The sequence below is a fragment of the Amblyomma americanum genome, chromosome 2 (genome assembly GCF_052857255.1).
Source record: "Amblyomma americanum isolate KBUSLIRL-KWMA chromosome 2, ASM5285725v1, whole genome shotgun sequence".
NCBI lineage: Eukaryota > Metazoa > Arthropoda > Arachnida > Ixodida > Ixodidae > Amblyomma > Amblyomma americanum.
In genome coordinates, this window is record NC_135498.1 from 105390454 (window position 1) to 105403772 (window position 13319).

Genomic DNA, 13319 nt, shown 5'->3' on the forward strand with positions numbered 1-13319 from the left:
CACTGTATAGAACTGACATTCTTAACGCGTGCCACCAATTGGCGGTCCCGGCTTTTGGTTGGCCGCTATCGGTACGGGGCCAGGGGGAAGGGCGGAGGGAAGTCGGGCAATTCAGGCTGGTAGCCTAAAGAGCGTGATGAAGAGGATATAGCGACCTACTGCAACGGTGCGCCTCTTGCGGTCAAGGAAGGATTAGGGCCTCAGTGCTCAGGCACACTGTGATTGTCTTACGTCTCCTTGGCCTCTTGCCAAGTAGGTGCCCATTTCAAAGCCGCATAGGCACGTCTACCAACAATAGAATCACTGCGAATGGTATATCATTGGAAGGAGGGGTGTTGCTGTCCTGACGGTTTACCGCTGAAATCAACCGGGAAGTACTGTAGAAAATTTGTTTTCTCGTGCGCCAGGGGGATCTGCACTGTGGAGGAGAAACGCTCCAACAATGGGCGTTTTTTTCGTTCTGGTTTACTGAAAAGATACTCACCTTGCGGAGCAGATTTATTCGTGGCTGTTTAATCTATTTTGACTCCCCCCCCCCCCCCCCCCCACGTTTGATTTGTTGCATTCCTAGGGCCATAGTGCAGGTGAAAGGCCCAACATTGTTTGTTTTTCAAGTCTGTGAATTTTAAATTTCGTGCATGAAATTTTCTTCTTGCTCTATATACGTCAATTGACTTGGAAAAGCGAAAATTCAAAACCAAAAGTTGTGCTCTGAGTACAAAATATATAACAATGTATTAACCTATAGCATTCCAGTAGAAAAGCAATGAATGTTCAACCTGTCTTCTGCCATATTTTCTTCAATCTGCAGCCTTTTCACAAGGTTCAGACGAAACACACTTATCAGAAAACAATCGTTTGGAGATAAAGCAGTTGAATTTTGTGAGAGTAGTCACAAAATTATTTTAATATGCAAAAAAATCATGCAAATGCGTGAAATAAACGAAAAATTGCTGAAAGCTGCGTCCGCTCTTAAGCGGGTGAAATAAATTTCGGCGACCATTGGTGAGATTACCTTATCTGTAAGAAAACATTCACCGGGACCTATGGTCTAATATTCCAATGTTTTTCAGCGCACTTGTTTGGTTTCAGTTTTATGTGGTATTGTATCGCGTTAATAATAATAATAATAATTGGTTTTTGGTGGAAAGGAAATGGCGCAGTATCTGTCTCATATATCGCGTTGGGATAAAAGCTTTTCATTCAGTTGTATGCTGCCTGCATTTCGTGTTGTACATGGAATGCATAGTTGATTTTACTCCCTAGCGGAATTAGTTTTCCGTTCGTGTTTTGCGCTTTAGAGTTATATATTATGGTTTCTCTGGATATTCTGGCTCCGCTCCCAGGCTGAGCATTGAGCTTTAGCACGCCGCGTTGTGGTGCGTTTTGTATATCGAGATGAAGAAAAAAAAGTCCCCTGAGTCATAACTGCTGTTGTGAAACTTGTACCGGAACACTGTCATTAGCGTTAAAATATGTGTGTGTGTTTCACGGAAGTGCGTCAAGGCGAACATTAACGCTTTCTCACATAGTGTGAAAGCGAAATGTTTGCGTGTGCGGCCATGCACAGTACTGGCGGCATCAAATACCGCGTGCTCTACAGTTATTTTTGGCGAGAGGAGCCTTTACTTTGATGGAGCGGAAGCCGAGTGAGCGGTTCAGTGCCGTACACCGCTTCCTTTGCGGCGGGACCAGGTTCACTGTGCTCTTTTGACCTTGGCTGCGATACTGACTCGCAGCTAGGACGAGAGAGGTCACTCATGCCCCCCGAGTTCGCCTCAACTCGATCAGCCGCCATCTACGCGATAGACTTCATCAAGGACGTGTTGCGGGGCATAAGTCCGGAGCTGCGGATCAGCGAGGGACTGGCGCTATCCCTTGGAGAGGCCGAACAATTGCTTGGACTGGTACGCTGCACCGAGCCTCTTTCGTCGCCTGCGTGTCTCCTGCAGTGCATAGAGATCGCGTCGCTGGCGTGCCGGTGCGCGCTCATCATAGAGCTCCTTCATGTCCGTAAACTAAAGCACGCTGACGGCGTCGCTCTGCTCAGAAACTGGAGATACTTATTTTAGCGGGTGCGTGGCGTTTGTTTTACATCTCCTTAAAGTTAATTCGTGGTTCGCTGGTAGGACGCACGTAAGCGTAACTCTCGTTAAGTCGCATGGTTGATGGCTGCCATGCGACCGACATCAGTGCCACCGCATCTTCGCAACATCGGGGTGTGCAGGAAGGCGAAGTGTGAAGGACTGAGGCTAGTTGGTGCTTCATCTGAGACAAGTTTATTGCTATATGGAGAGCGGACAGCAGCGGAGGGAAATAACTGACAAGCGCTGCTCTACTCGTTTCTAATAAAGACTAGGAGGGGCCGCCACTGCTTTGCAAATCATGCTGTTGATAACAGTGCGGGGTTAAAGACGTAGCTGTAAAGCCTCATTCTATACTGTTCGAAGTTCTCGAAGGCACGCCAAGTCTTTTGTTTCTGGTTGGCGAGACGCTGCGCGCCTGTTATTTATGCCAAAGTCCAGCTTCATCCAGTGCGTAAAAATTTGACGTGACAGCGAAAGCGGAACGATCGTTTGCAGAACCAATGCACCACTTGATAATAGAACGACGCACTGGTCGCGCATTTTTCAGTTCATTTGTGCGTGCAGTTTAAGATGCCATGTTGCCGCTTGTACTGTATTGAGTTCGAGGCTCTGTGAATACGCCATATATACAAAAACTCGAGAAGTCACTCAGAGCCCGTTGGTGAATTCTGCGTTATGATCTATAATCAGTGATTGTGCACGCGCAATGTAATTAAGATATTTATCCCTCAGCTCCACTTGGAATTCTATAGAAGCGTATTTTCAACTTGATCCATCATTAACGCCAGTAACCTTCATGTGGACGTTGAAAGTCTGAAGAGAGGTTGTCTGAACCGCCGCCTGCTCTCTACACAAAAACGTATTTGCTGCCATAGGCACATGTCTGTTTCTTCTCTGTAGTGCTTCCTATTGTGCTCAACCTACTACTTTAGAGCTTGTAAATTGGATGGAAATGGCACTTCGGTCTGCAGTTTGAGCAATCACTGAATACTGCATGAAGCAGAAATGGAAGCTGAAATTGGCACCCTGAGTAATACAGATCAGCTCACAGCGTGGTTACCGTGAACTCAACTTTCGAAGCCTTTGGGACCAATGACAGGCGAAACAGACGTGCTGCTTGGTCCGAGGTCGGGATTGCTAGCTGATTTTAACTTTGCTGCTAATGCTATCTAACCTATCCGGTGGCAACATGGGGGCTATAACATCTCGAAGCTGCAAAATGGCATTTTTCTGGGCCAGTTGGTATGAATCCATGATTTGAGCCAGCATGAACTTTGGGACACAAACGAAAGGAGACACGTGGAACACGGAACACACTGTCTCTTTTCGTTTGTGTCCCAAAGTTCATGCTGGCCCAAATCATGGATCTCGAAGCTGCCAATGAGATGTAAGGAACGCCTTAGGATAAGGTTTCAAAGTTTATTTCCCATCTAACAATACAGATGGAGGAATCGTAGAAAAAAGCTGCCCTTGGGTATCTTGACGAGTCTACGATCCTAATGATCAGCAGGGAGGCAACATAAGAGTTTATACAATTTTAAAAAACTAGCAAATCAAAGAAACATGAAAGAATACACGAAACTGCAATATGTATAAATAATGAAACTTAACCCACATTATTGAAAAACAAATGATGAAGTTCTCGACGTGAACTCGAAAACAAATCAAAATTAATCTGGATATACCTGTTTAGAAGAGATGGAAGAGTGAATTGCAGGCATTCTTTAGCAATATTTAGTCGGGGTGCCGGCACTGTCCATTCTTCGTTATATCTTGTTATATACATCGGTTCTTTTTTCTTTAGTTCTGCTTAATTCTTAAGATTTCTTATATTATTCTTGATTTCTGCTTTCAAAGTGACACTAAGGCGATATTTATAAAGATCATGTGCTTTAATGACTCTTGAATGACAAAAGAAAGTTGCACTTGGATGTCGGAACGGGGAATTATATGTATTTCGGAGATATCTCTTTTGCATTAAATGAATACTGTCAAGGTTAGTGAATGTTGTAGCACCTCACACTAAATGGCAGTAGCTTAAATGCGAGTTGAATATTGAATTGTATAGGAACATCTTAGTTGTTGTGGGAAGTATGTATTTTAGACGACCTATTACACCAGTAATTGAAGCTATTTGTTTTCAAGACAAAATTTACAGGATTTTCCCATGACATACTGACAGAAAATATAACCCCGAGGCATTTAAACTGCTCCACTATTTCTGCTATGAATATGACAGATTTGGTCTTGCTCTCGTTTATTTGCATCAGGTTAACTGTAGACCAGACCTCAAGAGCTTTCATTGTGGCTTTGCATTGTTTGATAAGTTCATGAACATTTTGACCTGAAAAAAATACGCTCGTATCATCGGCATAGGTGAAAAACTTCGTATTATCGCTAATGTTGACAATATCGTTTAGGTAAATATTGAAGAGTAGAGGCCCTATCGTACTGCCTTGGGGGACACCGCAGAAGAGCAGCCTTAGTTCAGACCGTATACCATCTATGAATACCACTTGCTGTATAAACGACAAATAGGAACTTAACAGTGATAGCGCTTTTCTTCGGATACCATATCAGTAATTTATTTAGCTAGATTTTTTGATTTACCAGGTCAAAAGCCTTTGAGAAGTCTACAAATACACCAATGACCCTTTGTTTACACACGTTTGTTTTCAAGTTGCTTTATAATATAATCCTTTTGTTGGAGTAATGCAAGTTCAGTTGATTTGTTTTTGCCGAAACCAAACTGAAATGGTGTTACCAAGTTAAATTTATCGATGAAATTTGACATTCTTAGGAGGAGTATTTTTTCAAAGGCTTTCGAAAACACTGGTAAAACAGAGATCGGTCTGTAGTTGGCAAGGGCATTGCGATCTCCCTTTTTGTAAAGCTCTACTTTGGCTATTTGCATTTTTACCGGAAAAACTGCAGTTTCTAAACATACGCTAAATATATGAGCAAGAATGGGAGCGATTATATCAGCCAGATGCTTGACTGGCCGTATTTGAATATCATCAATGTCACAGCTACTGCTATTGTTAAGATTTTTTATCAAAGACACTACTTTGCCTTCCGTGACTGGGTGCAAAAAATTATTTCATCATTCCGAATATGAACATATTTGCAAGCGTCAGATCCGGCAGCACGAGTAGCCAAGTCCGTTAAAAAAGTATTAAATACATTAGGCAGTTCAACACCAGGAACTTCCTTTCCATCAATATTGAATTTTGTTAATGCAGTGCGTGAACTGTCCCGCTGCAGAAGCGTATTCAATCTCGACCATAGTACACCATGTCGAGCATTCTTAACCTCTAGAAGTGACACATGATAGGCTGTTCGTGCAGATCGTAGTTTTTTAGTCAGTTTATTCCTATACTTCTTAAATAACGCAAGGTCCTCTACCTTCCGGATGCACAAAATTTTTCTATAAAGCTTGTCTTTCATTTGTATTTCTTTGCGAAGTTTTGACACTTACCCATGGCTTGTGGACTCTGCGTCTTTTCGCATGGGTTGCGAGAGGAAATCAGTCGTGATATATCTGTTTAAAGGAATCGACAAGCGTATTATAGGCTGCATTTGCGTCATGAAGCTCAGCTATTTTACTCCAATCTACTTTCATGAGCGCATCACCAAAGGATTTCAACGATACTTCTGTAATGGCTTGGTGTGCGATTGATGTGAACTTACTTCCTATTGTAGTAGCCTTCTCAATTCAAGAAAACACCAGAAGATGGCCACTAATACAGCAATATAAAACGACAGAAAAAACATTCAGCTGCATAGAGCTAGTAATAATTAAATCGATACCTGAATGGCCTTCACTTGTGACTTTTGTTGGTGTATTAATCAGGTTAACAATGCCATTAGAAATAACAGTCATATTAATGTCTCTAGCAGATGGGTTGGGATTAATCATGTCAATATTGAAGTCACCACAACCTATTAAGGTTTTCGCCTTGTGGCACTGAACAACAAATGCCAGGAACATGTCATAAAACTCTAAAAATGGTGGAATATTACCGTTAAAAGGACGATAACACACAAAGAACACATCACTTTGTGTACAAATTGAAAAAAATTCATAATCTGGGGTAATTAAAGTGTATGGTTCAAGTAAGTCACCTTCAACGTCGTCCTGAAGCAGTAATGCAACACCACCGGCGCGGACATGTGCGTTCGCATAATATGTCGTATAATTATTTAACCTGAAAACATCACAGTCATTTGTGCTCCACGTCTCGGTTAGCATTATTGTAGAGAATTCAAAGGAAAAACTGGCAAAAAGTTCTTCTAGGCAAAATACTTCGTTTTTCACAGACCTAATATTCAGGTGAATACATATGTAAGAGGTCGCCGGAAAATCTGACACCACTTGATCCACATCACTGGAAAAATAGTAGCGAGTATCAGGCCAGCTTTGCTCTTAATAACGATGGCAACTGCACCGCTGGTCTTTCGAACCAGACTTTTCCGTTTACATACCGAACAAAATTATAGCCTTTTTCCTTTGCCTTAACTTTCACGTCCCGAAGTAGTTCGCTGTGGTAGAGAGTTAGGTTTTCCTGAATTAAAACGTTTGGTTCACTTTCCTTCAGAGCGTTCCTTTTCTGAAGTCTTGCGTCCTTTGTATCTTGCTTGGTAAACCGGATAATAATTCCGGGGATTCTATCTTTCCTGGTTGGCAGGTGGTGAGCTGATGCGACGTCAACGCCAGTGAGCTGAGGGACTTGAAACGTGTCAGCGATCCGATTCAGAGATAACAGATTCTCGCCTGCGAGAACAGGACCACCATGTACTTCCAGATTAAGCCCCTACTGGGAAATTTAGGTCATTTATTTGTTTCTCGAGATAAACTTCTACTGTAGCGCGAACTAAGTCCTTCTCTTCCAGTTCAGCCACCCGCTTTATGAGTGCATTTATTTCTGTGTCCTGTCGTGTTATCTTCTGCTCGAATTCATCGAACTTTCCTGGCATGAACTGAATGTATTTTTCTATGTCACTGATTTTTTCGGCAAGCGCAGGAGGCTTTCGAGCTTTTGATTAATGACCATGAGAACATCGGTTTCAACTTCAACGCGTGTCGCAGCGCTTCTGCATGTTGGGCATCTCCAAGTAGCCTCGGCGGTTTCGATTTTTCCCTCAAAGGATTTCTCGGTTACGCCAGCGAACTTGCCGAAGTGGTACTCGCTGGAACATTCTGAGCACTGCACTGGCCCCGATCCTTCCTCTAAGCGAATGGGCAACGGACATGAGAAGCAATTAGAAGACATAGCTGACACTAAAAACCTTAGCACAAAGCACAGATACAACAACAACCAATCGCAGAAGGAGCAATTGCAGGGTGAGGCTATGGCAGCGGCAGCAGCAGCAACATTGTTGGTTAATTGTTGATAAAATAATAAGAGTACTTCGTAAACAATTTGTAACAAGCAGGTTTCCTCGATTAGCAGTTGATTCCACGAGCTGCCACCGCTGCCGAATGAACACCAAGCAGGGAGATGCCCAGTTATATAGGTCCCCGCAGTGTGCTAACTGCGCATGCGTTGGCAGAGTTCGTTGAAGCGACGATGCGAGATGATCAGGGCTTCGGGGGTTGCAGCGTGGCACTGCCGGCAGGGCTTTGTGCGGAGCCGGCACCACGTCCGAAGTTTTCCACAATGGCTTATGTCAGCAGAAGAAACAGCACGGAAACTCTAACAAGCAGGATTCCTCGTTTAGCAGTTGATTCCACGAGCTGTCGCTGCTGACAAGCTTCATTTCAAGCTTAATTTCGACAACATGGGGTTCTTTACCGTGCATTGACATCACATAGCGCTTGGGCGTTTTCGCATTGGCCTCCATCAAAACACGGCCGCCATGACCGGGATTCGCTCCCGCGACCTCGGGCTATGAGCCGAACAACATAGCTGCAAAGCTACTGCAGTGGATACATTTTATGTCATTTTGTGATGCACGGATAAATAAAAAGGAATACGTGCGCACGCTGTGGTTCATTTCCTGTCTTCTCGTCAAGCAGTGTACATGAAGCTAACGTTCTAACGACAGGGTACTTATTCCTGTTCCACTTTTTATTACGCACAGGGATCAATACCCCTGGAATTAGTGGAGCCCTGCAATTTAACGCAGGTACACTACGCCATGAATGTAAGTACACTGAGTTTTACTGCGTGCATCTGCTTTCTATCACGTTCAAAATTTATCACCACGCGCAAGACAACAAACGAAACGGCACACAGGTGCAAAATTAATGCAGGTAAGAAGTAACGAATAAAAAATTTGCGACCTGCTACATGACACGTACGACGCATCAGAGAGCCTCTAGGAACTGTCTTGTAGACCCGCCTTTGAGGGGGACTTCATCGCATGTTCTAGGATATGCCATACACGCTGGCAACTTTGAATCAGTTTCGGCCTAGAGTTTATAAGGCAGCGTTAGTCCGCCTTTCTTCAAATACTGAGATGCGTTCGGCCATCTTCTTGCGCATAATTTATTTATTTATTTAATTTAATTTACAATACTGCAAGCCGCCTTTTAGCGGCCAAAGCAGGAATGAGAGGAGTACAGTGCATTAGCAAACAGGTACGCACGTGGTATACAATGGATTATGAGAGGAAAATAAATAGAAGAAAAGATACAACAAGGTACATCAGACGCGAGGCCTGCGCATAGTTAACAAAACTGCTGTGCAATTACCAGAGAAGACAAGGGACCGCCGCCGACGATTCACACGAGAAGACATTACATGCACTATTATCACAAGCAGGGATGCAAAGCAAGCAAAAATGTTTCAAGTGATTCGGATAATGCTGCCTTTGTTCAGCTGTCAAGTGCTTCTCTGGTTCGGCGTCAACCATATGCCTCGCTCTATGCTCTGGAGGCCCAGGCTTTCAAAGCACCGTACCTCGCACACCGATTGCAGCGCACACGGATAGTACAGACCTGGTTGATATGTATGTGATGTTCTACGTGCGGACAGTGGTTGGTTAGAAAGAAGGACGGTGAATAAACAGAATTTTGGGTCCATCTTGGCCTCCGCCCTCTCCTCGGCCCCTCTTGCATCATATGGGTCATTTCTAGCGCCACTCGAAAACCGCGTGCTTGCAGTAGGGCGCAAAGCAGCGTCAATCAAATCGCGACACTCCGTGACGCAAGTACCCCAACAAACTAATACAGCTTAACTAATGGCCGGTTAGAAATCTCTAATTGCAGTCAGGCGGCTGTCGGTAAAAACTAAAAAGTTAACTATTAGAATTGAGTTCATCACTTTACTAGTTAACACGATTCGCCGGTTTTTCGACGTCCACCAGCATTACTACGCAGCAAATATCTTCTCTCTACTTGAAAAATTCTATTTAGAAAAATTTTGGAAACACCCTGTGTATATTACAGTGTGGCCAACATTATAGAAACCTCGCGAGCAAGCAAACTTATTCATTTTTTTAACACATAAAAACATGCTTTCAAAGCATTTTCTGAAATTCGGCCAGTGAAGTAACTATACGCAACCACATGCAGTCAGTGTGAGTCGATTCGTAATCATCTCTTTTTTTCAACGGACAAATAGAAAAAAAAAGGAATATCGTTTGCGTTGAACATAATTTTGTACTTTAAAACAAATAATACAACGCATTATCGTAGCTCGAGGATTACAAGGTACTGAAGGTATTTCAGAGAAATTAGAAAAGTCGGCATGGTAATTTTTCTATAGATGCGATTCACAGTTTGCCGTTTATTTTGCGATTATTGAATCCCGGCAGTTTTCAGCGCCTACGTAAAAAAAAAAACGCCTGTCTGGACGAATGAATTCTCCCTGTCCGTAGTAAAAAGGATCGATGAATATTGGAGGTACATTTCAGCGCCGAGTTACCACTCGGAACACAATTTTAACAACCTGTGCGACTTTTTAGCTGCTAAATTCCAATGACCAAGGAAGTTCTTTGCGTTAAACAGAAAAGTTTGCATACAGTTTATGAAGAGAAGATCAGGTTCCACAAATATTTATGTTCTGCTCTGGACGGATCCAAATGTGGCAATTTCATGAAATCGCAGAAGTGACGTTTTCTACCTGTTGTCGTATACACTTTTGTAAATCAGAAATGTGGAATATTTTTACCCATGCATCGCCTGTAGATGCGAAAGATAGAAGGACTTTAGTAGGGGCTAGAGTTACAGGATAAGTTTCATCTTATCTAGTGAAATAGAGCTACTTATCCAGTGACTCAAGTTCATATAAATGCGGTCGGGTCGGGCTGAGTCAGCCCTGCATCTAGCGCGACCAGACTCTGCATACCCGCAGGCATCAGGCTCATGTATACCAGACTACCGCGTTAAGTGCACTCATCAAAATGGCTGAGGCATTATCAGCAAAAACTTTTAATTTGCACCCGAAGTTAGTTTACAAACTGTTTTGCTGTGGTGGGAGACACCGTCTTGGCCCCTCAAGTTCTATCACCGTGCGCTGGCGCCATATATCGCCGAAAGGGCCCCCTGCTCTCCTTGCTTTCGCAAGATGACTCAGTGCGCGTAGCGAGTACCGCAAGCCGAGGATTTCCTTAACATTAAAGACACGCTTCATACCATCGAATTGTCACTGTAGAACTCTTAAATTTTCATGCAAAACGCGAATTCCATGTCCAGGCCACGAAAATCGGCAATAAAAACGAGGACAGCGGACGTCGGCAGCCCCGTGAGCGTTTCGCGTCGCTGCTGACAGGTAGCGCAGCCATTGCAATGCTAAGGGCGTATAGGCGATGCACGGGGCGTGTACTGCTGTCGGTGTGAAAGCTGAACGTGCAGCGTTTGTCAAAAGTAAAGCGCTCCCAGGAGGAATAGGAGGAGGAACAACTTTATTCAGTTAGATTTCGATGGCTGTAGCCCTCACCGGAATGCTTGAATGCTCCAACCATTGGCACCGGACGTCGTCTTGAGCGCGCCAGAGTTAAGGTTTGCTTCTAAGTCGTGCACTGGGGCTCCCGCAGCATTCGTGGAAGTCGTACCAGTTGGAGGGGGCAGTACCAACAATCTTCGTATCTTCAGTAGATTTTTATCACTAAGGATGCATTAATTGCTAGGCGGATGTGGCTCGCAAGGAAACCACACGGGCTCTAAACTTTTGGCAAAGAGGGTACCTCGTAAGTGCGAACTACCGGAAACAAATTCTTCTCTTTGAAGCACTGCAGTTAGTAATGTAGAGAAACTGGAAAATTTTAAGTGCTCTCATAGCACGTTCGCGAAACAAAGGAGGTGTTAACACGCGAAAACTTGTGAAAACAGCAGGCATCGCGATTATTTTTCTTTTTGTGTTCCATGAGCCTATCCTCTAAGCTTCCTGTTGTATGCAGTCACGTAGGCAGGAAGTAATTAAGGGGAGGCTGTTACGTCACATTTCGTGAAGCCGGGCGGAGGGCTCCTTTTGTTGGCCGCCGTCTCTGCGCATGCTCAGCAGACAATGCAGCAGACGACGCTGCTGCACACAACGTTACTAACTGCTGCCCCGTCGGCCAAATACTTCCAGTAGTCTGCGCAAAAACGCGTGACTTCCGGCACACTTTTTGACGTGCAGCTCAGATAGCGAGGGGCTCTCCTAAGTTTTCCTTCCCTCGTGTACGCTGGAAACCATTAGTGTATACTCAAAAAGTCTTTTGTTGTTTTATTTGCTTGGAACGATGATCAAGCCATTAGTAAACATAGAGCACCAATTGGAAATCGTTTACTACCGGTAAATAAGTTATAATTTATTTAGTTTTCTCCCATGCAGTTTCGGTGACTGGGATGTTAGAAGTAGGTTCGAGTTCGCTTGAGGCATGCAGAAACTACAACGCAATGCTGCTTTGTAGCTTTGATTTCCTCCATCCAGCTATGGTGACATCGAGTAAACAAACAACTTTAACATCGCTCTTTTTGAGTGCCTCACACGATAAACCTACTTGCGACGTCGCAATCATCGTTCGGTTGCTGAAGCCCAAAACGAAGCAACACGACAGAAGAAATTTAATTGTAATTTATACGCCAAGCACAATTAACCGAATTCTATGTGGTCAGCCATGTTTATTAATGTCATACATACCATTCCAAAGAAAAAGGAGAAACGAAAAATTGTGCATCTCCACACTTTCAACAGTGCGGTTTGAGAGTTTCATAGTTTTTTAGAAGTGTGCGGCAGATATTAGTGCACCATTTAATGCCTGCAAGTGTGTAATATGTGTTTTATTTGTGCCTGGAGTGCGTACATTAAAGGGCTTTGAAGCACCTTCCGCGCAATCACTGCAATGTGTTGTCATGAGCACTTGAGCCAAATAACACACTCCTACACGCAGCAGGAGTGTTGCCCTTCCAGGGAGCAAAGAAGTGACAAGAGGAGAGAAAAAGGCTCGAAGACGCTGAATTTAAGGTTTGGCTATAGATAACGCAGTTTCTACAAAACGGATTTATTTTTTTTTTCTGGGCAATATTTATGAAGCGGCGTCTTTTAACATCCCAGGCACACCGCAACTTTATTAGAGCCTCTTTGAGCGCCTTTAATGGGTATAATCTGAGTCAAAATCTTTATATGCAGGTTGGACAAGGCGTATGGCTCATGAAATTGTCATGCACTTTGCTGCTTATATGGTCACAGCATTGAAATTACCAGTTGCGTGCAGTCTAATTTTGTCTTTGATGTTTTGTCTTTATACTGGAGGCAGGGGCCTCTGGCAGCCTTTCTTTTAGTTTTCATTACCTGGCTCCTCTCGGGTAAGCGAAAAATCAGTAAATACGCTTAGTCTTGAATAATGTGGTGTCTATCCCGCAGTTTACAATTTGAAAAATTCAGGAAAAAGCCCAGGGATCATAAATAGAAAAAAGAAACTCCATCTTATATGTTAAAATAAGCGACCGCTTTAGTTGTTTTGTTTTTATAATCCGCTCCTTTATCTTGACATGATGTTGCTATCCTTCCGACTGCATTCTCGAAGTGTAGCTGCTGTACTGACGGTTATAAAAGAAGAGGGCGAAGGGGGAGGGAGTATTTTTGTTGGTAGTCAGTCAGATTAAGGAGCTGTTTTCGGCGTGAAATCACGCCTCAAAACAAAGAATTGTAGTTGGCGGTGGTTTAAGTGTCGACGCTCTGCAGCACGAAATAAGGCTGAGCTTCCAGGACTTTCGCGACTGAGTGAATGGCTGTAGAGCCGGAGTCAGCTTGTTCTTCGCTCAGGCGAGAATTGCCAATGTCTTGTGCACCAGTGGGAGAC

The 13319-nt window shown here is 43.7% G+C and overlaps 1 protein-coding gene across 1 annotated transcript in view; it reads left to right on the forward strand.

Moving 5' to 3' along the window:
• LOC144119964 (uncharacterized) overlaps positions 1-13319 on the forward strand; it is a 94347-nt gene that overhangs the window by 24832 nt on the left and 56196 nt on the right. Inside the window, exons 9-10 of the mRNA XM_077652460.1 lie at positions 1740-1907; positions 8172-8234. Of these exons, the coding sequence (XP_077508586.1) occupies positions 1740-1907; positions 8172-8234 (231 nt within the window). The remainder of the gene's footprint in view (positions 1-1739; positions 1908-8171; positions 8235-13319) is intronic.